At 48.6% G+C, this 27,891-nt stretch overlaps 1 protein-coding gene across 9 annotated transcripts in view; it reads left to right on the top strand.

The window, feature by feature from the left end:
- SYT6 (synaptotagmin 6) overlaps positions 1 to 27,891 on the top strand; it is an 86,290-nt gene that overhangs the window by 13,585 nt on the left and 44,814 nt on the right. For 3 of the 9 annotated variants that reach the window (XM_045012125.1, XM_045012126.1, XR_006578631.1), the window contains 3 exons: positions 9,532 to 9,584; positions 17,007 to 17,082; positions 25,332 to 25,662. In XM_045012125.1, coding sequence (XP_044868060.1) covers positions 9,532 to 9,584; positions 17,007 to 17,082; positions 25,332 to 25,662 — 460 coding nt within the window. Of the gene's footprint in view, positions 1 to 74; positions 194 to 9,531; positions 9,585 to 17,006; positions 17,083 to 25,331; positions 25,663 to 27,891 lie in introns of those variants that run through there. The other 6 variants (XM_045012127.1, XM_045012128.1, XM_045012130.1 and 3 more) reach the window with 4 other exon arrangements.

Raw genomic sequence — 27,891 nt, 5'->3', positions numbered from 1 at the left:
TCATTTTTGTAGACTTTTTTGTGTACCTCGGAGCCTATTCCAGTGCAGCTGCAGTAGCCTCATACATAGTCAGGAATCGGAATCTAAAACTCCATAGAAACAGCCAGCCAGATCTCTGCCAGTGTTAATTGTGTGTGTGGAGTGGGCTGCGGAAGGTGGCTAGGAATTGGGCTCAGGAACAGAAGCCTGGTTGGTAAGTCCACACTTCCAAAGTTGCTTTCTTAATTTTGGTTGCCTTTCTAAATGTAATGCTAACCCTTCCTCTGCATTAGCACAGTTTGCCTCAGCGGTTTTGTTTCTGAAACATTTTCCTTTGCTTTCAGATATTTTGCCTAGATTGTGTTGAGACCAAGCATGTGCTTTTAACTACTTCAAATCAGAGCAAACCCTTTCTATCCTCTTCTCCATTGTTGGGCAAAATGAAACCGGGAAGCTAGTGATTTTCTATTTGCAGATGTTTGTTTGTGCTTGACATCTTTTGCTTGTTAAACTAGTCTCAGTGTAGCGTATGCTGCACTTTCATGCCGGCTCTGCACACATTCCAACATGTGTGTATGTATCAGTGAGAGATACATAAACATCAACAAAACCAGGGGTAGAGCTCATTGCCTGCCACAATTCTTCATTTAACTTTATAGCTTAACCCCTGCTTGCTTTTTTAGCCCTGCTCGTTTTCTCACTGTTCACATATTTGGTGGAATTTCATCTTTTCCCTGAGAAACCCTTGTTTTCTTCTTACATTTTTTTGGCAGCTTTCCTTGTCCAGTTTGATATTTTCCCTCTTCCTTCTTGTCAGAGGCAATGACTGGTGCTCTTTCTACCCGGGAATTGTGTAAACACAAGACTTGCCTGCACTAGATGTCATCATTTCACTTTGATGAACTCACTAATCTAATAGTCACTACTAATGAATAGCAGTTGTTCAGGGGGAGATACGAATCCTCTCGGCACCATGCAGTGTCTTTAATTAGACTCACACATTGCAAAATGGCATCCGAGTGGGGCTGAGGAGGGGGGAGATTTGGAGCTGTTGTGAATGAAATTGTAGACAGGGGATGCAAAGACGAAGTTACTCTCTGGGGATTGCTAAGCATTTGGAAGCTGTGGATGCTAATTAGGGCCACCTTGAAATTTAGTTCAATTTGTTATGGTACAGTATGCTAGTGTTTGACAACATCTGAGGAAACTGTGCAGCAAAGACTACAGGCAGGCTGCCAGGAACTCAGTTCTTTACATACCCACCGGAAACATCATTAGGACAGAAAATCCAGGTCTTGTCTGAGTAGTAATTGCATAGAAATTCCAGTGTCCTGATGCCTCCTGTACTGTAAATCTCATCGTTCTGACTTTCCATCCATGTTTGCAGCTGATGCAAGGAAATGTATTTACTATTGAAACACAGTCTTAGGTCAACACCTCCAAACCCCACTTGAATGCACCTTTCTATGTGCAGTGTAGTTTGTCTGTCGGCCGTGGGCAAGCATCTGCCCGAGAATCATCTGGCCGAAGTGCTGAATCTGGTCTCTGGTTAAAAGGTTTATTTTGCTGGGATGTTACGGTGCATGGGACAGAGCCACACAGCTAATTAGAAAAGGCAAAGGAAGCTTGGCATCTGCCTATAAATGTCCAGGATCAGACGGTCCTGCCTGCATGAGCTGCTGCTGTGTAGTACATTCTAGGGGTTAAAGAGCTCCGCCTTTGCAACAAGCTAATAAAAACAACAGCAGCATCTAACAACAGGAGCCAGCCGTGCAAAGCAGGAGCGGAGAGTTCTCGATCCCTCAGCTGAGCCTGAAGTCAGCTCCTGAGCCTCTCTGCCAAAGAGAGATGGTTTCCATAATTGCTGTCCAGAGCAGGGAGCTGGGGCCAAGAGAAGCACTGGCCCTTGCACAGAGCTTGGCTGGGGTATCCTTCCCTGCAGCCTGCAAAGAGGCTTTGTCAGTCACGTGCTGGGGTGAGTCTTAGTGTAACCCACACACCTCCTGGGTGGGGTGTTCTGTCCCATCTAGTGGCACCAAGACCACTTAGAGAGAGAGAAAATGAGTCTGCTCTACAGCCTTAGCTAAGAGCCAGTTGGCTTTTAGCTCATGCTGTAGGGGCTCACGCACTAAGCTCCAGAGGTCCCTGGTTCAGTCCCGCCCGCTGATGACAGGGTCTGTTGGCGTTACATTAGCACACAGCCACAGCTAGTGCCGTTAGGGAGTCAGGGCTGATAATCGAGAGTGGGACTTCAGGGGTGACCTAAATCCACCTGGAGCCAAACTGTCCCCCTCCTGGATCCCCCACGCCAGGGGAGGCACTGAGAGCAGAAACAGCCATTTGTCCTTTGGAGCTTTGCCAAGAGAGAGCACCCTCAGCGCATAGTTCCAGCCTTGCCCCATCACGGAGGGGAGGCTTCAGCAGGCTGCCTCTCGGCTCGACAGCGGGGCAGAACAGTGCAGGTGACATGTATTGCTCTCCCAATGTGCTGTTCTGTCCAAGCCAGAGCATTTAGCAGAGCGGCAGCGGTTCTGAACTACGTTTCAATGGGAAGATTTCTGAGGTCCTGGGCTCTAGTCACTTCTGGAGAGAGAGAGAGCGGGAGAGAACAACTCTGCTTCACACAAACTTGTGAGGTTTTGAAATCTCTTTCCATTCCAATGTGGAACAAAAGCAAAACCTTTTGAGGATTTTTGCAGAACAGGCACTTTTGGATCCACACGGTCAGATCTATCTATCTATCTATCTAGATCCAAAAGTGCCCATTCTGCAAAAATGCTCAAAAGGTTTTGCTTTTGTTCCACACTGGAATGGAAAGAGATTTCAAAACCTCACAAGTTCATGTGAAGCAGAATTGTTCTCTGGCCACCTCTACTCGGGTCCCAGCGGCCTGGGCAAAGAGACATAGTGTGCATGGATAATTTAGCCTTCACTCAGGGGACACCACTGTGTCTGTCTCCTCTTTATCCCAGCAGAGTTCAAAGACCAAAGGGCCTCTGGCCTTCCCAAGGGAGTGAGCCTGCTAACATACATGGGGCATTTTGTGGGAGGAAGGTTGTGAGGTTCAGTTGCAGCTATTTAACATGAGCCAGGGACAGAGCAGCAGTCCTGTGTATTCAGTATTACTGAATCATTTACAGACGTTGCTACAGCACATTATGATAAAATGTCATGGGGTTAGCACACAGCCCCGTACTATAATTATACTCAGCATGGCTTGTTATAGCTTATTAGATTGGCATCTGTTAGGCATAAAGCATTAACAACTGTTACTACTACATTTATAACCCTCTGGAGAGTAGCTGATTAAGACAAAACACCCTAAATCACTGAGGAATTGTGTTCTCCCTGGATGTGGGAAGAAGTGTTTTTTACCTTTCATCTTTTAGATTGGAAAATATATTTTGGAGCTTCTCTTAACTAGAGGTGCTTCTACTGCGCTCCTCACTGTAGTAGCTGAGCACCTCCCAGGAGTGAATTACACAACATCCCTCACACCTGTCATGTGTGGTTTGTCTCTTCATCCTCTCCGCAGGGGAGAAGTGTGTGCTCAGAGTGGCTTGGTTTGGTAGGGTGTGCTTTTCGGGGCAGGGTTTGGTTGGTTCTTGTTTGGGTTTGTGGGGGCTTTGGGGGCACGGGGAGATCTTGTTTTGTTATTTGCATCTTGTAGCTGAAAGCTATTCTTCTGCTTGCCCACCAAACGGCAAGCCACGCACATGCAGGGACGAGGATTCCAGAGGCAGGCTTCTTACCGGGGCAGTAACCTTGTGTTCCATGCATTGAACCGTGACTCCTTGATTCTCACATGCCTTGTATCATCCGTGTAGGGGCCTTGCCTTTTTGCGAGCGTTGCTGCCCATTGAAATGGCTGCTTGGTTCTCTAGGTCCTGCTGCCTCGCAATGATTCAGGGATTTTTCCTTGCGACACCGCTGTGTGATAGGGAAGGTCTCATCCCCACTTCACAGATGGGAACTGAAGCACAGGGCAGATTAAGGCCATGGCTAAGCGACGAGTGGGGAGTGAGTCCCAGCTCATGTAGACACACTTGCACTAGCTCTCATCCGAGCTAGCGGCTCAAGCAGAGTGGGGTAGCTGTGAGCAGAGATGGGGCAGCTGCCTCAAGTACAACTCCACCTGCCCTCCCCGCGGTGCAGCCTGGGATGTCACACAGGGTGGAAAGAGGAATTTGCAGAGATCTGCTACACTTGGAGCCCATATGCTAAGAACAGCTCCAGATTTTAAAGGAATTTCATTGTACAGCAAGTGTGACCGTTTGCTTATTACTCGGTTTGTGACTTTTCTATAGCCCTTGCTGCCAAATCAAGAAATGACACATTTCACTCCGTCCTCAGTCTTGAACTTTCCATTTTCTTCTTTGTGGCCTGAAGCTTCCCACTAGAACAGATTGCAGATTTCTTTCTATTGCTAATCTTTGGCTTGTCAGCCATGATCTGATTCAGGCCATATAAACACATCAGGGTTATGTAACCTTTCTGTGCTTCAGTGTGCATCTAGTGGAGACGAGAAGAAGGGAAGTTGCTGCTTTATAACAGACACTCTGCCTAAGCTGGAAGCCAATTCCCCATGCCTTTGGGAGACAGGTGGGCCTGGCTCCAGATACCCCGGAATATTGGGGAAGTTTGCAATTGGAGCTAAGCTCTGCATCTTGGGCCTGTCTGTCTCAAAAGCTGTAAATTGTACTTTGTGTGTGTGTATAACTATAAAGGGAAGCTATGATCAGTGGTGATGCACAGCAATGAGTCAGGGATGGCTGCAGAGTTTCTGAGGGGCAGACCCCAGAGCCACCCCATATGGACAAAAATACAAAGCATTTACCCACTGTGGGCTGGTGTATTCCAATCACACCAGACACAGGTAGAATCCTGCAAATTAAAGATGTCTAAAGGCAAACTGATTTTATGCCTTTGATTCAATTCCCCCCATCCTGCTAGGTGAGGCACTGTACTTGCAACAATCCAGAGGAGCAAAAACTAACTATATCTCCTCTTGAACATTCACTGTCCCCCCCCACAGAAGCTCTGTCGCTTATGTGTGGTATTACTGCTTAGTAGAGATGTCTAAGGCCTTGGCTACACTTACAAATTTGCAGCACTGCAGCAGGGTGTGAAAACACACCCTCTGCAGCGCTGCAAATTGCGGCGCTACAAAGCGCCAGTGTAGTCAAAGCCCCAGCGCTGGGAGCCGCGCTCCCAGCGCTGTCCGTTATTCCCCACAGGGAGGTGGAGTACGGACAGCGCTGGGAGAGCTTTCTCCCAGCACTGGCGCTTTGACTACACTTAGCGCTTCAAAGCGCTACCGCGGCAGCGCTTTGAAGTGTAAGTGTAGCCAAGCCCTCAGAGAGAGCCAGGATTCACTTTGCCTGGCTGGAGCCTGAGAAGACGGAGGCTTTTCATACATGGAGCAGGCACACAGATTCCTTGTGCTCATCAGTCATTTAGGATCCTTTGCTCTTTGCTGGGCAATTAAATCCTTCCCTGCCTCACTCCACTGGGAGGGGCCCAAGAGCCAGACTGGAGACTTGAGTCAGTTCCCATTATAAATTAAGCTGCCTCTGCATTTGAACCCCCCTGGGTATTTCCCTGGCCTGGGAATTACTGCCTCTGGGGTTTGGTTTGGTTTTTAAAGCCACAGCACAGGGAGCCAGCTGGCCACCCCCTCTGAGCTGGTTTGCTAGCTGTGCCTGAATAGCACTTGTCAGGGAGATTAGCGGGCTCGCTGCCCTGTTCTAAAAGCATCAAGCCACATGCTGAAAGGCGCTGGGTATGGGGGGAACATCAGCCTTTCTCCCAGTTCTGGGGTTAATTTGTTTCTCTAAAACACACCATTAAAAGACAAAGACTATGGCTACACTACTTCGAGGCTTTTAGCAACATTACTGTGCTGCTACAGCCGTGCCGCTAAAAGCCGTGCCGTGTAGCTGCTGTTTGTTGGCAGGAGAGAGCTCTCCTTCCACCCCCCATGAGCGGCTCTGGCTTTGTCGGCAGGAGAGCGCTTCTGTTCACACGGGCGCTTTTCATCGGTAAAACTTTTGTCGTTTAGGGGAGGGAGGTGCCGACAAAGTGCCAGTGTAGACAAACCCAAAGAACGCAGGCTCCTGCTGACAGACCTGAGACTGGGAAGCAGAAGAGGCCATTTCGAGGCCAGGTGTCACGTGGTAGCTACTCTGTGCTAGAGAAGAAGTGCGCGTGTAATAGCCAGCTAAGATGGCAAAGGGACCTGCAGCCCCTCCCCCTGTACAGCCTCTGGTACAATTTGCTCTGAACCAGGAGCTCAGCACCAAGCGAGGCCTCGATCTGCAGCCTGAAGGCGGAGATGAAAACCCCTGATCTCAGCAGCATCCAAAGATGGTGAGCTGTGGCTGCTGGTCCAGGATCTGAGCCTTCTTTCCTCAGCAGAGAGTCGGGGGTGAGACAGGCGAGAGGGAAGCGATGGCATCTGCCGGAGACAGAGCATGGTGTGTACAGGTCCATTGCTGAGCAGCTCAGGAAGTGTCCCTTGGTTTGAGCATCCAGGCTGGTAAGCTTTGCTGGTGCAAAGGGTTGTATTTACAACCAGGTTCATCCTTTCACCCACGGCTGTGCTCAGAGGCCTTTTGGAATGCCACTAGCTCACATTCTCTGAGCGTCCCTGCTCCCAGCACGTTATAAATGACAGCAAAGCAAGCAAATGGCCAGCCAACCCAAAATAAACATCACTCCTGGAAGCAGGCGGCCAGGTCTCTCCTCTCCTGTGGCAGAGTCTGGCACTTTCGTTTCCAGTCAGAACTGAGAGGGGACATTGTCTGAGCAGCAGCTCCCGAGGTGTTCTGGTGGCTCTGATGATGCCTCGCTCCGTAACCCTGTACTTTGGCTTTGCTGCCTTAAGCTAAGCCGTTCCCCTGTGCTAGAATCGAGCTCTGAAGGTGGAGTAATGGACTCAGGGAAAAGTTCACCTTCTGTCCCACTGACAGTTGTGTTCACAGAACAGGTCCTTAGCAGGGATGAGAGAATTCATAGTACTGGGGTGGTTATGACCGTGCAAGTTCGGAGATGTCATGAGCAATTTCCCAAGATTTAAATCCTGGCACCTGGGCCCCAAGCTCCGGCCCACCTGGGGCTAATCCTGCCAGGATAGTGGTGGGGCCCCCTCTTCTGTCGGGCTTCTGAAGAGAATGCCACGCGGAATCTTTCCTTACATTTCTGTGCCTGCCTATGTTCCTCTGCGTCACCATGACTCTAGCTGGAAACACAGCTTGTCCCCCTTGCACCTGCCTCATTCATCTTTCTCTCCTCCAGCATCCCCTCGCTAACATGCAGGAGCGATGCTTTAATCCCCAGGCAGCATTCTGGCTCAGCCTGAATGGGACACAAGGGATCAAATAGCGCTGGGTGGGGTTTGCTCCCATGTGGGCAAAGGGCTCGAATGCCTGGGTTGGGTGTTGATCTCTGAAACCTGATTCTCTGGCCTGTCAGACCTTTTGATCCGGCTCTACAGTCGCTGCCTAGGTGGGAGAGCTGCTGCCAGCCAGAGCGGTGCTATCCAGAGGAGCCCACAGCAAGAACCTGCCATTGGGTCTGTTGGTCCCCAAGCCCCGTAACTGGAATTCCCCTTCCACAGGCGAGGGAGAACAGCTCCGGCTGGGGGAGGAACCCAGAGGAACAGCTCATTTTCCCAAAATCCCACATGAGCTCACGGCAATAGAAAGCATGTGAGATAAAAGGGGGGTGACTCTGCCGGACAGCCAGGCTACAGTGCTGCTAAAAGCCTTCAGCACTTGAGAAATCACTTTAGTGCATCCCCCCCATAGACTCAGTTACAATAAAATGGCAATATACAGTTTCAGACACATAGCAAAGCTGCAGCTGTCATCAGCCTCCCTCCCCCCAGAGCCTGAGGACATGGGGGGGGCATGTCGCCGTCCAGTGGCACAGGAAGAGAAACCTCATTCAGCTGGTTGGGCTGCATTCCGTTTAGTTTCTTTGCCATTTGCTGGGCAGAGCTGCCAGTGCCGAGGTGCTCTAGGAGGTGGCCTGCAGTCCGGCCAGGTGGACGGTGTTCTCATTGAGATAGGTGGGGACTGACGCTGACGTAGTCACTGTGATAGTCTCCATATGGCTGGGCTGTAAGTGTCCTCCAAGTGTTTGCTCATTTCCCCAGTGTACTGTAGCTCCAAAGCTATCCAGACTTTCCTGTTGTTCTGGGATGGATTTTGTTGGAAGTCTCTGCTGCTGCTGAGAGGTGCTTAACTGAAGTGAGGACCAATGCTTCAGCAGGTCTGTTCCAGCTGCTTATGAAGAGCCCATGTTCTTCACTCTTACATGTGCTTGGAAGCAGAGGCTCCTTGGCTTCCATGTGAATTCCCTTCTGTAGCGCTGGACATTGGCAGAACGTGGCCAGGGCCTGTCGCTTTTTGTCCTTTGAAAAGCTCCAAACTTATGTCCTTGCTCTGACTGGCAAAAAATATTTAATTCTTGGCCCAGCCCTCAGGCTAAGTTCAGAACAAAGTCTTGCTTAGAGTTAATAATCTCTGCAAATCCAGGCTTGTCCAGAAAATGTGGCCAATACGACCTCAATCGCGTCTCCGCCCTGGAAAGTGCAGGAAATAGGGCACCCTGCTGTTAGCATTCAAGCAGCCGAGACAAACTGAGATGCAGCCAAGCAAGTTCAGGATGGTATGTCCGTCTCAGACAGCAGCTTGCCTCCTTGACGTGATAGCAGGTGTTTTTGCTGAAGGAAACCTCCGCTGGAACCCATGGGAAAACCTCATGTCTCTAATGTACTTGTAATGGGATAGCTTCCCTGGCAGAGCTGGAGGCAGGGGCCAGCCAACCCTGGTTACTACTAAGGAGGCCCACCTGAGCAGGGATCAACTGATTCCCCTATAAGAGCAGCAGGAAGCTCCCGAGAAGGGGAGATGCTCAGGGAGGGACGAGCAGAGGCCTGCCAAGGCAGGGAGTGATGAGATTCCAGCAGGGAACAGTGAGTGTCACGTAGGGATAGAGAGACTCCAGAGACTGTGGGGCGAATAGGCTCCAGCAGGGAATACTGAGGTGTCAGGGAAAAGGCTCCAGGCAGGGGAGGCCTGGCAGACTCCCAGCAGGAAAAGTGGGAGTCTGAACTTGGTGAGAATCTGAGAATTTCCTGTGGGAATGTTTTTGTTGTTTTACTACATCCAGCCCCACGGAGGGGAACCAGAGAAGAGTTTGTTTGGGAATTTGTTCGAGAAAGCCCGGAAAGAGGGGAAACTGAGACAGGTGCCACAGAGCCACCCTGAGCCACAAGGGGCTGTTACAGAACTGCCCAGGAGTGGCGTACATGTGATGCTCCCCTTTCCTTTGCCCACTGCTCTGAAAAGTCCCAGGAGGAATACCCATGGTACAGGCACTGCCCGTAAGCAGCAGAGGAGAGGCAAAGCAGCCAGCACTGTGTGTGTCAGCAAGGCAAGCAGTATGGGGCCCATCAGCACAGGTTCTCCTGCCATATCTTTAGTAAATGTTTGCTCCTAGTGAATTTCGTCTCAGTAAGTGGTGCTATGTATTTCACCTCCACAGAAAGACACCAAGCTAATGAGCACTCCGGGCTCCCAGGCTGTGCTGAAGGACAGGTTTGTTTATTGCTAATATTGTCCTCTATTGATGAACATTAGAGGAGTTGCATTCTCTGCTCTGCCATGCGCTCCTCTTCAGACTCCTTAGGAGAGGAGATAGCCACACACACAGTCTCCCCGTCCATTGATGTGTGTAACTCCCCATTACCTTATCCTCGCAGCAGTGGGTGCACTGTGCATTGCCACTGTCTTAAACCTCGATATCAGTAAAGGCAGGGAGCGTTCTCCATTACAGGTAAGTTCAAACCAGTGGGCTTACCTTGGTAGTGACTGTTCAGCATCCCTGCTGATGGGGAACCCCAGAGGCAAGAGACCAGGGCCTGAATGGAGTTTATGCAACCTCCATCCCTTGTCCTCTGTGACTGTGGGAACTAATGCATTTCATAGCTCCTAAATACCACAGAGACGGGTTCACCAAGGCCCCCTTCCAGCAACGTACCAACGTAACAACGGCCAGACTGGTCAGACCAATGGTCCATCTAGCCCTGTTTCCTGTCTTCCAACAGTGGCTGGTACCAGGTGCTCCAGAGGGGATGAACAGAACAGGGCAATTATCAAGTGAAAGCAAAGCACTTAAACTCATGCATAACTTTAAGCACATCAGTAATCCCATTGAATCTATGCACATACTTAAGTGCTTTGCTGGACTGGGGCCTATAACATGTAGAGACAGCGGGAGGCCTTCCGAAGCTCAGCTTTCTCCCATTTTCTGACTATGCTAGTGTTAGCCCTTCCTCTTCAAAATGAACCTCCAGCTACACATTGGAATACAGTACGGAGAACCCTGCTAATAATGCACTCATGTATGTGTATATTCTGTCTGTGCTGTGTTTATCATACAGCCTTTCATCTGAGGATCTCAGCACCCTTTACAAGGTTGAGTTGAGCCTCAGCATGCTCCTGTGAGGTTGGTATTATCTCAAGCTTGCAGACAGAGAAACTGAAGCAGAAAGAAGTTAACTTGCTCAGTGTCAGGAAGTGAATCAGTGTCAGTTGGGAACAGGACCCTGAGCCTGGATGACTAGCCCACTGGTCTGCCCAGCCAAACACATGGCCTGGCTTCCTAAATAAAGGCACTGCCCACTCTGAACAGCTGCCACCAACACCTAAGCATAGTAGCTTTCCTTTTCTTTTTGCTTGCAAAGATCCAATCTTCTCATGGAAAGACCCTATACCGGCTTGGCATTAATGATATGGGAGAACTTCCTTGGAGCTACATGGTTAGATTATCTGTGTATTCAATCTGCTTTGATGTGAAGAAGAAGGTACTTGAGTTTTGATATCCATAGCTGTTCCCAGATTTAGATCTTTCTGGCATGGTGGATGATGTTGATACACTTTGTTGCTATATGTAAATACACTGCAGGAACTGAACCTGTTTTGCATTAGCCCCTTAATTGTACAAATATGTGTTTTGGTTCTTGCTTTGTAATTAAAAATAAATAATGGACTGGTTTAGTGCCTCTGTGGGCTTGGGGAATAGCACCATATGGTCGAGCAGAATTGTAGTACTTGCTTAATTTTCTGCTAATGGCCAGGGGGGCTGAGTCACAAACGTGAGCAGAAAGGGTTGGCAGCTCACCAAAGAGGTGGAAACCAGATTTAAATATCCTAAGCAAAGGAGGGGATCGGGGTCAAGTCGATCAAGTTCACATGTTGCATTAAAATCTGGTGCAGACGTGGGAGGGATCCATTGAGGACTTTGGACAGCTCTGCCTATCTCTTTTTCCGTTCTACCTCGGGTGTAAGCATTTTTCCATCTTTGCTTTTTATTGGCCCATGTCCTGTTTTGAAATTTCTACCCAGGTCACTAGGTAAACAGCTCTGTGGTCTTCTATCAAAGCAGCAGCTTCAGTTTCAGCTGCTAGGTCTCCAGCATATATCCATTCATCTTCCTTGTGTTGCTTTTCACAGCTTTTGTCTGCTTTCTTATATGCCTCCTTTGCCTTTTCCAGTAGTTCTTTGGTCTTAGCATTCTGGAGTTTTCTGCTCAGTACTTCCTTTTCTCTATGAGAGGCCAGATTTCTTGGTTTATCCACGTCTTCCTTTGTCTATTTTGATATCCAGTTGTGACGGCTGCAGCTTGAATCACACTGTCTCTGAGCACTGCCCATTCTCCCTCAGAACCAAGCTGTATCTCACTTTCTTCTGCCTCTGGCAGTGTCTCAGATCTGCCCCTTAGTTCCCGTTGGGATTTCTCACAGTACTCTTTTGTTTTCAGTTTTATACTCTTAATGTTCTCTACCACCTTCTGTTTAAAGCTGATTGTCTCAATTTTAATTTCAGTTTAGCAGTAGAAAGGTTGCAGTCACTGCGGAATATCTACAGCGTGATAGGACCTCATTCTGGGACAGGTGACCTGATGCTCAAGCTAATGCAGATGTGCTCAATCTGAGTGTTCATTTTGCCATCTGGTGAATTCCATGGTTCTTTGTGTGGGAACAGGTTACTTGCAGGAATGAGGTCAGAACCAAGTGCAGCTCACTGAGTCTCTCCCCATTTTGGTTGATGGTCCCCAGCTGATGCGTCCCCATTGCTCTTTCTATGTCTTGGTTGTCACAGCCTACTTTAGCATTACAGTTGCCCATCACCATGCTCATGTGGCTAGGTCCCAAGTCTGGAATCCAGGGCATCAGTGAGATTAGATTGATAGGTGTGGATGAGAAGTGCTGCAAGCAAAAGAAGAAATATCTCATTTACTCCGGTCATAGTGACAGCAAACCCTCGGCGGTAATACACTCATTGTGGAAAAATCACTCATTAATTGGGACCCTATTAACCAATGCATCATATACGCCTGACTCCAAACCAGGGTCCAAGAGATGTCAATTGTACAGCACTGTGCTCCAACCCAGGAACAGAGCGGTGTGGAAGAAATGAGTTCTGCAATTGTATCCAAAGTGTGATTGACAGAATATCTAAACTATCATTGTCTGCTAATAATTTTATGTGGTTTGTAACTGGTTATCTAGGCACATGGTATGATGTCTGTTTGCTGAATGAAACTTCTGAAGCAAAATAGTTACAAATAATGAATTATGCAATTGGATTAATCATAATTCAAGTTGAAATTCATTAAACTTAATAAACCAGTGTCCAGACGAATGAAGAAGGAATAATCTCACCCTCTGAGTAACCGATCTAGAACTCAGAACACTTTTCACAAAGTTGTTAATGAGCCACTTTTCCAATTATTCTACCAGCTCTAGAACTCATGGAAAGGATCTCAAAGCCACATCCCTGAGTCAGTGGCATTCGGGCACTGGAGTCTGTAAAAACACCCCAAAAAAGAATTACAGAGGGTGAGAAAAACTGCAGCTGCCTATGGAACAAGGGTGGTTTGGACTGAAAATGTGAGGTTGCCTCGTACGCTCTGGGCAGCCAAACATAATTTTTTAGATCCAGCCACTAGCTCCCTCCAAGCTCTCTGTAGCAAGCAGGTTGTCTCCACACTTAGCCGGCAATAATTAGGTGGTTTTGATGTTTATAATCTTATATAATTACTCTCAAAATATCCTCTGATTCATCCCAGTCTTTGAAGTCAGCGCTTTGCATTCCAATAAGCTCTCTCATTGAAAGAGCATCTTGTAGTGGTACATTAAACTTTTCAGAAGTCATGTCTATGTAATTGAAACTTTGGTGTAGCTGACTCCAGGGCCTGGTGTCTCCATAGTGATGTGGAACACTCTTTAGTAGGGACAAAGGGTGGTGTGTGTGTGTGTGTGTGTGTGTGTGTGTGTGTGTGTGTGGCTCTGCATTCCTGTGCCAATGCCCTTCCACTGGGGCCCTGCATGGCTGGAGCCACTCTTCATGGTACTGCAGAGTCCCTGGATTTCCAAGTGAGAATCTGGGTGGGAGTTAGAATCAGCCACAGGGAGCCAGGCTTCCAGGAAGGAGGGGTGGGGTCCGTGCACAGTGGCTCATGGCTCCAGGCAGGTTCCTTGCTGCATGGATCTCAGATCTGTAGTGCTTGGAAGGGGCCCTTGAGCCTCTCCGAGCAGGATATCAGTCAAGTTTTCCTTGTGGAAATTTCTACCCCACCTCTTGGGAAGGGAGCGCCAGCCATTAGAAGATATGCACACAGCTAAACCTTGCAAGAATGCTGCATATAAAGCTATCTGGATCAAATTCTGCTTTCATTTACACTGGTATCAACCCAGATGGACTGCATTGACTCCTATGGAGATACTCTGGATTGACCCCAAGCGTAACTGAGAACGGGATTCAGCCCACATTCTGTGATGGGAAGAAGACTCCCCTTCAGGCTGTGACAGTTTGGAAATGTGCCCTGCTCCTTTGAGACCATGCACGGTGCATCTGAAGCAGCCCCCCTGGGTTCCTGGGCTGCTGTCCCCAACAAGCCCAGCATTCATCCCTGGCACTTTTTGGTATCTCTGTGGCTACTGCTAACGCTGCCCTGCGCTGGGCAGTGAAGTATCTGATACATTCCTGGGGAAAGAAAATCACTGATTTGTTTTCTTTGCCTGGTCACAGGGGCCAAGAACTTGGTAACTGGAGGGTCCCAGCTGCCTTTTACTACGGTCTGCCCTGTTGTCCGTTCTGGGAATGGAAACACTTGCTCTTTGGCAAGTCTCTCAGGTGGCTGGGCTGTGAAGTATCTCACCTTGCCTGGAGTTATAAACCTGTATTAGTTCCAGTTGCTACTGTGGGAAAGATACAATGACTGGTGACATTTGCTCTTGTCATTCAAGTTACTGGTGTGAACAGAAGCTGTTCTGAAAACCAAGTGCACCCGGCTCACCTGGGGACCCGTGGGGCTGTATCTCAGTTTGCATTGAATGCCCTTTGCTGGCTGAGTGGCTGCTACACGGAGGCTCCTTTCAGAGAGAGGCTGCTTTGCATTCCTTATTACAGCACAAAAGATGAGAGAATGTCTGAAGGAGGATAAAACTCTGTCCGGTTCCTAATTGTTTTCTAACCTGTTTTGCTGTCAAGAACTTAATGAAATATCTCTCCATTGCTTGTGACTCTCGCCTCTATCTGATGGGGGCTTGTTTCTCCAGGAGCACAGTTTTGGTGCTTAACAACACATTCACATCAGGCATCCAGCCTGTTCGATAGCTTGTGAAAAGCAAATCAGCTGGAGTTAGACTTGGAAGCAACAGATGCAAATGACCTTTCTAGTTGAAGAATGTTTCAGGAGATATTTCCTTAGCTTACAGACACCAAGAGAACATGGCCAGTTAATTAGAATTAGAAGCGTTATTGAAGCATAGGACACCACCCAAATGGAAACAAGTAGCCCAAAGACACAGCCACAACTATCAGCTGGCTGACTGGCACCTGACTCTAGTGCCAACAAACAGCTGCCATTAGAGGGCAGGTGGGGGATGATTGGGCCCTATGCGGGCCTGAAGCTGGGACTCTGCATTCATAACGGGGCCAAAGGTGACCAGATTTTCTTCTTAAATGCCCTGGTAAAAAAAGCTCTTCATTTCGCATTGCTTTCATCCCTCCCTCCCCTCCCCACCCCAAGCCTTCCAGAGCTTAGTCCAAGCTGGGTTCCTGCTTCCGAAGGGCCCACTCCCTATTTCCCAGGTGTTCTGGGATTGCTGTTCCTTGGGGTGCTCTTCTGTCCCTCTTGTTAAAATTATGCTTCTGTCCCATATTTCCCCCGCTTCCTTGGGTGTCTCTGCACAGGTCACAAGGCAGAGAGCTCCGATGGCCAATGTTTGTGTATAGCTGAGATTTAATGGAAGACGCTAATGTTTCACTTCCCAGATACACGCAAGGTGAGCGCTTCTCTTCCGTTAGCCCATCTGTGCCTGAGACTCCCAGCAGTTCCTTGTGCGCAGATTACAAAGTCCAGGTTTTCAGATGTGTAGTGCTGGTGCTTCTTGGTGGAAAAAGAATTAAATCGCCTGTCGGTGTATGTCCCACGTGGGCTGCCATAGGAGCAGAGCATCTTTGCCTCTCCCCTAGCCATATACTCTCATAGTAATCTGACACAAACCCACAGGCTGATTGCCAAAAGCTCTGGCGATAGACCCAAACATCTTCATAGCTGCTATTGCGACAGAGAGGCCCTCACATGACTCTGCCAGGCCCTGCCATGTCGGTAGTGGTGGTGGCTGGCTTGCTGTACTGGCATCCTTGCCCATGGACAGTGCAGCCGAGATTCTGCTTTGCTTTGTAAGGTTTTTGTAATGACTTGTGCTGTCCAAGGTCACTTGACAGGTTTTTGTGAAGAGTAATTAGTTAACGTCTTTGCAGAGCTGGGAGGCTAAAAGGTGCTGTCTTATCCTAACTACTTTTATTGATCAGTCTCATTGACTTGAAAGCATCCAAATGCTTTGGAATCACATCAAGACAAAGGGCTCTGAGGTTATTTCTTAAAAGGAACCACCTGAGATATTCTCACTCTTCCTACTCTCCCCTTATGAAACAGTGGATTTTGGTGTTCCTCAGCAGGTGGCATAGCTCCGAGCCAGTTCTTCATCTGAAAGAAAATCTTAGCTGGGAATGTGCCAGCCACACCTTCTCCTGGTGCCAAGACTTTTAATCTCTCACTAGGCCATTTGCAAGGTTACGAGGTGAGAAGCATTCCCAAGAGAGATGCGCGCTCTCTCTCGCTCTCTCTCTCTCAACACACAGATGCAGGCCAACTAGAAAGTTGTACTGGCATAAGCTCGGTCAGTGTAGTGCCACCAACAAAACTATTTCTGCAGCGTGCATCACACTCAGCGCGCTGTGTCCAAACAGAGTCCAGTTGTATTGGCAAAAGCGTGTTGCACAGTTGGTAGGCATCCCACAATTCCTTGGGAGGCATGCAGGCATTCCACAGTACGCAGTGACAGTTTTCCACATGGCTAGAGTGACCCAGAGATGCTACAATGTTGTGTGAGCTACCAAATTTATTATCTTTTCTCTCTCAGGGAGGGGTGGGTGAAAAGCTAAATTATAGCTGGTGATATAGTCAGGAGAACTCTTCACATCAGACTAAGAATCATCTGTGAATCTTAATGATGGTGAAAGGTACTTCAAAGTAATAAAAGTCAGTGTTGCCATAATTAGCCCAGCATTGTCTTGCGGTGAATAGACTGGTGTAACTGGGGCTTTGTCCAGAGCGTTAATTCATTTTCTGTTTGGACTCTGCTAATTATCTCCATTGGTAACTCAAGCCTGGGGAGCATAAAATCATCAGGGACACAAAAACTGCATTTTAATCACACCATATTCTCCTAACGTGTTTCCATCCAAGGTGAAACAAAACAGAGTATTTTATTGAAGCTTTCAGGAGCTTCAGAAGGCATTGGGCCTGGGGGAGACGGGGGATGGGAGGGGGCAGGGAAGGGTTTTGACAAACCCAACAAAGGCCCTGCCTTTGCCTCTGCAAATAGCACAGACTTGCTTTTTGATTGAAGGTGGAAATCTCCAAACTGTCCTATCTGCCCGCAGGGTTCATCCCATCTCCTGGGCACCCCTCCTGGAAAAGACCCACAAGATGGAATAGAGAATGGAAACCTTCCCACAGGTTGGTTGGTTGGTTTTCTTTCTTTTGAGTAAATCCTGTCGGGTTTACTAGAGAAATCAATCGCAGGAATGTAATTCTCTAGGATGGCTACAGATAACTAGAAAAGAGAGATCATTCTCGTTTCAGTTTGAACGATTCTAGCACCATTTCTCTAGAACCCTGTTACATTCCTCTAGGGCTCTATTGGTTTAAACTCGTTAAATTCTATAGGCTGTTTCCATGACAAAGGGATTTCTTTATAGGACATTTCAGTGTGTGAGTCTCCAACCAAACATTATCCCAGTGTCACTGAGGCTGGAGGTTACGGTTGGGGGTGGCCTGCTCTCTGATGCACAGCTTCTAAGCCAGGTTTCTGCTCCCTGGCTGTAGGGTGATCCCATGACATGGCCCTTGCATGGCTCTCCCAGTCACCCCTGCTTCTGACTGTGCCAGGTGCCATGTTGTTGTGCAGGGCGTGCTGAGGCAGCAGCTGACCACGTGCTCCGTTTCTCAGGAAGGAGAGAATGCTCTGGGGCTCTGGACTTGCTGCTGTTTCCTTGGCTTTTTGGAGGTCATCTCAGCCTCCTCGCTCTTTATTGGCATCAGCCACCAGAATGGCTAAGCTCTGTCTCTGCCAAGGTCTCCAAACCAGCGTTCCCATTCCAGGACTGCGTGCCACAACCAAGGTCAGGCCTGGCCCCAGTGTCAGCCTTTGGCCGGGGGGGTGGCATGTGGATGTGACGCCTTCTCAGCAACCATGAGCAGCTCTGGATCAGGAGCCAGGGACATTGCTTGTAAGGGGGGCCAGCCTGCCATATGTACTTCCCAGAGCTGCACATGGGAGCAGGTAGGTGACATGACAGGCCACCTGCCAGGGCATTGGAGGAGCAGTTTGCACTGACTTTTGTATCGGGGCGCCAGCCCACTGACACTGTGGGGCAATCCTGTGAGCTGCTTCACTTGGGCTGCCTCCTCAGCAGCAGACCCCGGGGATCTACGCCAGTTTCTGCAAAGAGCAATGCCTGGTTCATGATGCTGGTGTGGTTTGGGTCTGACTTAGGGGAGATGGACCGTGCCCTCTGAGATCAGTCGCCAGTGCAGGCAGCCCCTGGGGGCGTCTGGTAGCCTGACGGTGACGGTCTGCAGCGCAGCTAGAGCTTCTTAGCACCTGTACAGAAACCGGGCAGAAAGAGAGGCAGCTCCTGCAGCGACCCTGCCTGCAAGAAGCTTACAGGGAGCTCTGTGCACCAGTCCCAGCAGGGTTCTGAGTGTGCTGTGTCCATTGGACAGAGGGAGCAAAAGGGACCCAGAGCTTCCTAGGGTGGCTCCAGCTGCCCTCCCACGACGTGCACCACTCCTGAGCTGCACCCCTCTGGCCGCTCTCTCCCACGCTGCTCAAGTTAAAGTGACAGCTACTTCTGCAGGAAAACAAGAGTGCACAGTGGTGTTTCGGTGATGAGCTGATCCAGACAGCTCTTTGTTGGCTCAGAGGACTCATCTGATTCATTGTTTTCCTTAGTGTCAGGATGCAGGTGTGGGAGATCAGAAACAAAATTGACTCAATTTCTTTGATGTTTTAACTGTTCCTCCTACTGCATAAACAGTGATAAAAACTCATTTAGCAGCACCTGCCCTCCTCCAGCCAGTGAACATCCCCTCACCCCCTTCTCAAAACCAAAGCACATGGTGCAGAGCGAGAGTGTGAGTGAGACTTTCCTTGTGCTCCCAGCAAACAGCTGAGGCAAACAACATTTCCAGTTAGCCAATTTTCACTCCTCTTGTGCCATTTAACATGGGGGGCTTTGTGCTCTGTAATCGTCAGCACCAGGATCTTACTATCGTGGTGCCAAGCTGCTGCCAGCTGCCCCAGTGCACAGTGTGCTATAGCGCCATCTAGTGGCTTATCCTAAAGCCCTACTCTGGGGTTACTGCTTTAGCTCAGGTGGTAGCAGCCTGTGCTCAGAGCTGCAGGTCCAGGGTTCTCTCCTAGTGCTCAGTCATCACAGCTCCAGCGATGCCGCTGTAGACACTCACCTTTGGGTCCCCACTGTAGGACACAGCAGCAGTTTATTTATATAAGGGTGGAGCCAACCCCAGAAATCTTCCAAGGGTCAAGGTGTAAGCACGAGGAGAGGGAAGCCAGAATGTCTGGTGACCTGGCCAACAGCGACTGCTGCCGATCCTGAGGGGGATGTGTCCAGGAAGAACCGCTCCCCCTGAAACGGGAGCTGGGGAGGGGGAAGACCCAACCAATACTGAGGCCCCAGCTGCAGTTTAGGAACCCTCTGCAGGGTTCCTAAACAGTAAGGAAATGTGACCCTAACGAGCCTGCACTACCTCCAAGAGAGCTCTCCGTGTTCCAGTGGGGTAAGGCCCTGCGAACAGGAGGCCTTCTGCTTTGGAGTGATCCAGTCCGTCTCTCTTATGCACTTTTCCCCATCAACATCTGTTGTGATTGGTTACTGGGACATTGTATACATCTGTAGGCCTGATTATGACAACCGTCCCACCACAGGGTCACAAGAGCCTCGTGATACATTGCTGAAGCTGCTCTGGAATTGTACATCCTGCTTCCCCAGTAATGAAGTGTTAATACGGCAGATAAGTAGTTTGCCTTAGTTCATAATTAAGGGGGAGGGACAGCTCAGTGGTTTGAGCATGGGGCTGCTAAACCCAGGGTTGTGAGTTCAGTCATTGAGGGGGCCACTTAGGGATCTGGGGAAAAATCAGTAGTTGGTCCTGCTAGTGAAGGCAGGGGGCTGGACTTAATGACCTTTTGGGGTTCCTTCCAGTTCTATGAGACAGGTATATCTCCATATATTTAATAATTCACTGTCATTTCTAATGGGAAAAGGTGAATTTCTGATTTTTCATTGTAAATGAAAGGACATCGAAGACATACCTTGTTGAACACTAAATGTCTTTTAAGTAACTTGCAGTGTTGTTGTAGCCGTGCTGATCTCAGGCTATTAGAGAGACAAGGTGGGGGAGATAATACCTTTTACTGGAACAACTTCTGTTGGTGAGAGAGACAAGCTTTTGAGCTTACCCAGAGCTCTTCTTCATCTAGTGCTCCTCCTGCTTCAGGTGATTGGAAGAGGAGCTCTGGGTAAGCTCAGAAGCTTCTCTCTTTCACCAGCAGAAGTTGGTCCAATAACATTTTTAGAGTACCTGAACTTTTCACAGCCCCAGTTTTAAGACTCATGGACTCAGTTATGGTCCAACTCCATCAAATTAATATTTGTTTGATAAATCTATTCTCAGATAATCCAATGTCATCTTCAAACAAGCCAATGTTTTTCTGAGGCTGGCTCTTTTTTTAATACCATCTGTAAACTCCTGGTTCCATCCTCCTTTGTTTTAGGTGAACTGCTAGAGGAAGGATTTTGGAGCTCATGCATAAAAGCATCCCTAAATCCTGTCAATATCTTGTGAATGCCAGCTCAGCAAGGAGACATGTGGAGCCCTCTCAAATAGGCAACAAGTTTTCAGGGTTGATGATTCATTATTTCTGAAGCTTTTCATTAACAGCTATGGTGTGTTAGCAGATTTGTGAGTCCTACATAATTCCATGGCATGAAAGAAATGTCTTAGGAGACGTTTCCTGCAACACAGCCACTTCCTCAGTGATGTCTTCTGCATTGCAGCTCTGCTTATTCCCTTATAGCATCCTGCTCTGTAGGTAGTTTAAATAATCAAAAGGAGGAATGCACATTAAGGGGAGGAATTATGATGATTATTTTGGGTTTCCTGATGGTAAACCCAAAAAGTAGCAGTCCTGAATTCAGCCAGGCTGAGCTGTTGGATTTTGTAACTCTCTTTTACTTTTTAAACTTCCTGTCACTATATTCACAAATCAAGTCTGACAGCTAAGCTGTCTGAGGATTTGCTCTCTCGTTTCTGCTGTCCCCTTGCAGGGTGATATGGATACTCCTGATTCAGCCCCAGGGGTTTAGCTCAGGGCCAGCAACAAATGTCCTGTATTATTTATCCTTCAAACCTTATTTTTGTTGCTAATTATAGGAATAATAATAAGGATAAAGATGCTTTCGGGGGATGCACCACATGGTAACTCCTTGTCGTTGATGCTAATATGCCGTGGGTTCATATTTATATCTCCAGGCTTAGGGCTAGAGACTGCTGACAAGGATTTGAAGGAACTGTAGTGGAAAACATTTCTTCATTTCAAAAACCATTTGCAAAGGAAAGTGCCAGAAAAGGAGCAACAGAGACACATTTTCAAACAACCCAACTCCTTATGTTTTCGCACAGAACTGTGTTTGACACTGAGAACCCTGAGAAGAATTCTAGGACTTAGCTCAAAATACAGTAGAGAGGTGTCTCGGAACCCTGCGATGTTGAGAACACGATTAGCCAAGTCTCCTAGGAAGCTCCGCCATCTGTCTTGCAATTCTATCTATTATTAAATGAGACTAAACCCATTCATTCACCAGCCCATGACACCCCCTTTCTCTCAAGGCTCTGGTTGCAATGGCTTGAATAAGATAAACTGTACAGTCTGACTCAGCCACGGCCTGTTCATGGGGCTGCTGAAGGAAAGCAGCTGAGTGCAGGAGGTTTCCAGTATTCAGAGGTGTGAGGTGGGTGCTTATTCTCTCCAGGCCCTGCTCCTTCACTCACTGGCAGCTTTTACATGCCTCCGTCAAGGCAATTAACCTGTGGGCAGCTAAGAAGCTTTCCCCTGCCAACCTAGATAGTTAATACCATTGGGATGCAGCTCCTAGCTGTTAATACAATTAAGATACACGGAACACTGGGAACCACAAAAACCTGTGTCTCCTGAAGAGGTTTCTTTATCTCAGTGGCGCTAACTTATTGCTATCCAGACGTCACATTGTGTATATATGACACTTGTTTGAGAGTTGTTTGTTTATTTCAATTGATGTTAAAAAATCCTATAGCTCCAAAAGCAGTTGCGTTCCCAAACAGCAAGCCAGCGACAGCTAACAATATGAACAGGTTTCCTCATTACGCCAACAAAGTGATTTTCTTTATTTCATTTTTAGATTCAGGTGTTTTGTCAAGATGAAAATTTAAATCCCCTTTATGTTTCATAGGTTTTTTTCCAGGCTTTGACATCAAAGATCTAATTATGGCTAGATCTAAAGTAAAACATAGAATCAAAGGAATAGAACTCATGAAAAGACCTTGTATTTTATGGTGAGACATATTTCAAGGCTTATTTCTGTAACAGCTGCAATGAAGAAAAGATGCGAGCTGCCTGGATTGTCTGATTAAAGGCTCAGCTGCCTAATAACAGATTTTGAGTGATTTATTTTTAAACTGCAGTTTTGGGGTGAATTAAGAACCTTTTAGAGCTCATGAAAGTGAGAAGTGATTAGATTCAGGCATAGTGCAAACAGGTATTGTAAACTCATACACATTTCTGCCGATCATAAAAAATAGCAAATAAATACATTTCTGCCAATGCACTTCAATCTCAACCAGCGATAAACAGGCTTCTTTATCAAAGGTACCATTTTTCTATGTGCTTCCTTCAGCACAGAGACCATCTGTTTCTTTACATGTCCTAATCCTGTGATTAACTCAAGCAGTCAAAAAGCCAGGAGTGAGGGCAGAAGGCAAAGAGGTGTGCATTCTCCTTCACACGGGCCTGATCCAAACTTCCGCTGAGCTCCATGGAGAGGCTTCCATTAACTTCGAGGGGAGTGAATCAGGCCGTGAGCGTGGGTCCTAATTCCAGTTGCTATTAATGGGATTTACACACACTAGTGACCGTCAGCCTCGGCCGCTTGCTGCGGAGATCCCCAGGGACTGCAGAGTGAGGAGCCAGCTCTGGCTCCAGTGCAGATTTGCGTTGCTGTGACCTGTGCCAATTGGCTGTGGAGCCCAGTCACGCACCTAGTCTGCCTCCTATGCCAGGGCCTTCAGCGGGGCATAGCAGCCTATTGAGCAGCTGGGGACTCCTATCTGCTTTCTGGCCACTGTGCAGACCCCCAGCATCGAAGGCAGGGTGACACCTAAACCCAAGATGAACTGTAAATCAATGGGATTTCAGCATGGACCTAAAAGCAAGCACGTACTTCAATGCTGTCCTGAATGGGGCCCAAGATTTGTCCCGCAAATCCATTGTCCCTTTAGCACCACTCGGCAGGGTGCCCCTCGTTAGCAGTGCGTTCTCTGACTTCAGGGAGATGTGGTGGGCCTGGTGGGATTAGCTCTTTGAATTGCAAAGGCTGGTTCGGAAACAGCACACTCTCCGGATTCTCCGTTTTGTGTGACAAGCCCAGCAGTAGCAGAAAATAACACCCCAAACTGGGGCTGTAGGCAGGGTTCTGATCAGCCCTAGCTCTCCCCTCCAGCTGTTCTCTGTGTCCTGTCCTCACGTCTCTTAATTCTGTGCCACTCTCCTGTTTATTGTCACAACCTTTGTATACTCTGCTCCTTCCCTGAGCCGTTGTACCCACCCTCCCTCCTCCTAGGCGTCTCTTTACCTGTTCTTGTCATTGCCCGTCCCCCTCCGTCTCTCCCTCTTTCCATCATTCCGGCTCTTCCCTCAACACCTGGCCTAGGAGAGCAGGAGAGTCCTGCCCAGGGACGGCCAGTTACGGTTGCTCTCTCAAGGGCTGTTCTGACCAGTGAAAGCCCCTGTCTTTTTGCTTCCTGGAGCTGGTTGATCTGCACTATGCTGGCCTCTTCGGCAGAGCAGAGCCCTGGTGCTCCTCACACAGGTATGGTTTGAGAGAACTGGACAAGGAGCTCAGAGCCCGCCCTGCAGTGCAGTGTGGGGAAAATAGGCAGGTACCCAGGGGAGCTGGTTAGTTCCACTTCACACCAGGTGGTTTGAACTTCCAGCAGATGCTTCTGGTATATTCCTTCGAGTATCTCAATGGCATGGTTGGGCTTGTGGTATTCAGTGAGCATTAATTTTAGCTCTGTAAATACCTCAACAATACTGTGGTAGCCCGGGTTCTTGAGAGCTTTGGGTACTGTCAGCGTGAGCTTTGTTTTCTGCATGTCAACCCACAGCCCGAGTGTCTGCATGGACACGGGACAACAGGGGGCACGTTTCACTTCAGACTACATTTTGGACCGTTGAGATGTTTCCCTTTTTGCCTGTTTTCCTGTTACCCATTTTGCACCCAAGAGTCTTGGCTAGATCCTGGAATATAGCTTTAATCGTCACTAATACAAGCTGCGCATCTAGGCAAGGGAACAAATTTGCAGTTGTGTACTCGTGTCCAAAACTACCAAAACTGTTATTTGCAACTCCGTGCACAGACCTACCTCAGCTTCCAAAGTCCCAGGACACACGTCAATGCTGAGTGGGCCGTCTCTTCTTCGTATATGCCACAGTGCCAGAATCTAGGCTATGGGGAGGAATCTTCCTACAATGTTATATCAGCGATTTGTTCATTAATATGCTGCAAAAAGTGATGTAAAAATGAACTGTCCTATCCCGTTCTGAGATATTGTGGATCATATTAAACCCTATGTCATGTGCATGCTCTTTATTTATTCCATGATTCTTCCACCATTGCTATAAACCCTCTTCCCTCTCCAGAGAAGAGATTTAAAACCTGAAACCCACCACATATAAGGGCAAGTGACCAAACACCCAGAGGACAGTGTCAGCTTTCACTTTGGGTTTGTCTGTTTTATTTAATGCAGGGGAGAACATGTAATGCCTGCTATAAAACCTCCCTCTCTATTTGATTTCACTGTGTCAGCAGCCTGTGGTTTTGTATTCTCCATGAGCACAGCTGGACGGAAGGTGCACTTTAATAGGCCAATAACCAGCCTGCCTTTCAGAGTCATGGCAGTGGGTTTTTAACAGCACATCGGAAAGCCCGTGTTTTGCAGTGGAAGGCAAGTTCTGCCATACCAGCAGAAAGGTGCATCTCCAGGGCAGTTTATTAAAGCTCGGTCCCACAGCAGTTCTGCACTCAGGCTTGCGGCTAAAGCGGCCTGCTAGGTACACAAACCCAAGTGCGAACTCAATTTCTGACCGTGCCAGTTAGCCCCCCCCACACACACACCCCGTTCTGATCCCTGCCTCTCCTGCTGAGGCAGTTTGTCTGAGTCCAGCACTTGGCAGGGGAACTGTGCGTGTTCACCCATCATTCGCAGAACCGCAGGGGCCCGGGGTAGAGACGAGACAAGCCAGCTTGGACCATCTTTTCATTTTACCTTACAGCTTTCTCACAACCATCTTTTCTTTTCTTTTCTCTTCTCCCTCCCTGCCCTTCCTGCTCCCTGTGTGTCCCTGTCCCCTCTCCTGCCCTTAGAGCTCTCCATCAGCCTCCTTGCAGTGATAGTTATTGTGTGTGGCCTCGCCTTGGTGGCAGTTTTTCTCTTTCTCTTTTGGAAGCTGTGCTGGGTGCCCTGGAGGAACAAGGCCATTTCTTCTAACGTCTCCCAGAGCGAGGCGGCCTGCAACCAGGAGACCATGGCAGACAAGCTAAAGGACACCGGCGCACTTGGCTTCCTGGAGGCAGCTGTGAAGATCAGCCACACCTCGCCGGATATCCCAGCCGAGGTCCAGATGTCCATGAAAGACCATATCATGCGGCACGCACGGCTACAGAGGCAAACGACAGAGCCGGCATCGTCCACCAGGTGAGTGCTGCGCCGTGCTCTGTGCAGCATGGAGACAGCGTGGGTCTGTGCAGATCGGCACCATGCACGTGGCTGAAATGGCTTTTCCATTTAAATTCTGAGAGCCTTCCATTTAAGAAGCTGCGCAGTGCCTGGGCTGATCTGCAGGCCTTCCCAGATGCCCCGTACCTTGGAGATTGCTGGCACTTAAAGCAAGAAGCGTAAGTTCAGGCTTGGGATGGATTCTTCCTAGCATGAGCCCTCAAGAAGGGACAGTTTTGCCCCACACATAGGAGAGCTGTAGGTCTCCTTGTTAATATGACATCTCCTGGTGGCTGGAGGTGGACCTGTGTTGTTGGCCATTGGTCAAAGGCTGTTTGCCCAGTAGGTGGTCAAGGATGGAGTTAGCAGCTGTTGGGGGGAGGTTGGGTTTCTCAGGGAGAAGTGGGGTAAGTGCCCATTCTGTGATGTCATGCCCTGAATTTACAGAAGGTACAGTAATCCTGAGCACAGGCTGGAGAAGAGTGGAGCCTGGCCAGCAAACCAAGAGAGGATTAGAGATGCTGTAGGTATCCATTGACATGGCCTGTGGGCAGAGGCTGTTACATTATCTATCCCTCATGTATGTCCCAGCCCATGTTCCCCCAAGACCAGTCCCACTGCACTACTCCTTGGGAATAGCTTCGACTACATTTACCAGATGGCGCCTTTCCGTAGGGGAGAAACGCTGTCTCTGGAAGTTCAGTAGTAAGCAGCACTGAGCTGCCAGCAAAAGTGAACCATTGTTTCTAGTGTCTGCCTGGCTCTAGAGAGAAGCCCTAAAAACAGCAAACTAAGCACAGCCCGCAGCTTCTTGGCTCCTGTGCCTAAACCGGGGGGGCTCCATGGGTCCCTGAAAGAATCCCCATGCTGTGTAACAGGGGTGTTCTCCATGTTCAAGTTTAGCCTGGATGATTCATTCCATCTGATCCGTCCTGGAGCTCAGCAATGGGAAGTCAGACTTTCCAAAACGGCTATTTACTAACTCACAAGGAATCAGATATTATATCACTGTACACTAACGACCCTAGATATGTGTACGTTTCTAACTTACACCCAACAGGGTAGTTATACCCTGGGCTCAGTACTGTTTGATTATCGAGAATGTGTGATAACACGTATCTCTAGTCTCCAGCAACTGGCTTGCCTTGGGTGTGTTCTTAATAATTATTTGTTGTTCGATATGTAAGAACTATGTCATTGAGCCTGAGGGGAGATGGACCCAGTGGGGCTGAAGGAAACACACCCATCCCCATGCTGGAGTGTTTGCCAAAGATTTGCTTGGTTTTGAACCAGCTGATGTATTAAGTCAAACTTAAGGTGGGCCCTTGATTAAAAGTAAAGGATTCAAACCGTGTTACTGTAACTTGGCCTTATTGTGTCAAGCTGTCAGTATGCTTGTGGCCACTTTAATTTTGTGACAGCACAACAGGGCGAGGGAAGGATTGGTGACATGGTATATTGTCAGATAGAATTAGACCCCTTTGCTCTCTTCTTGCTTCTCTGGCTCACAGCAGGACTCGTTGGATAAACAGAATTGACGTGTCACTTGCTGGCCAGGCATAGGAGTAGCTGCATGCCAGTGCCCCGATCAATGCCTCATTGCTGCCCCAGCCGCAGCCTACAGGCCTGTGCATGAGTCATCAACATTAGAGGTGAGGTGCACGGGCCTTGGAGGGCTAGTCTGGGGGAGAATCCAGAGTCTGTGAAACTAGGGCAGGAAGCTGAGTCCTTGCTTTCCGGCTGCAGTGCTGGCCACAGCCCCAGTGAGGTGGGCAGCACCGCTGCGCAGGCAGCTGTTGCTCAGAACGCTGCTTGTACCAGCGCCCAGCATACAAGACACACACCTCAGTCTCCTGTTTGAAGGGGAGCTAAAACTCATCTTGTGACTGCTGGAATTATGCCAGGCATTGTCTGTGACTGAATTGCATTGCTTTTCGGGCAGCTCAGTCACATGGACACATGACACACATGCAGCATGTGCGCACGCTCACACACCAATACTGCACACATGCCCAGAACCCCCGCTTTGTGCACACACAAACACACGCATGTTCTGCTTCTCCAGAACTGTTCATGCACAAGAGAGGGTAAAAGCTCGGTCAAGCTGAGCATGTGTGGGGACAGCTTGCCAGGGCCTGCTCACAGTATGCCAGCCCTGCTCGTTTTTCATAGTCATTTGCATCATTAATTCACCCCCCAAGATGTAAC

This window comes from Mauremys mutica, chromosome 4 (genome assembly GCF_020497125.1).
Source record: "Mauremys mutica isolate MM-2020 ecotype Southern chromosome 4, ASM2049712v1, whole genome shotgun sequence".
Classification (NCBI taxonomy): Eukaryota; Metazoa; Chordata; order Testudines; family Geoemydidae; genus Mauremys; species Mauremys mutica.
This window is presented reverse-complemented; position numbering and strand designations above follow the sequence as displayed.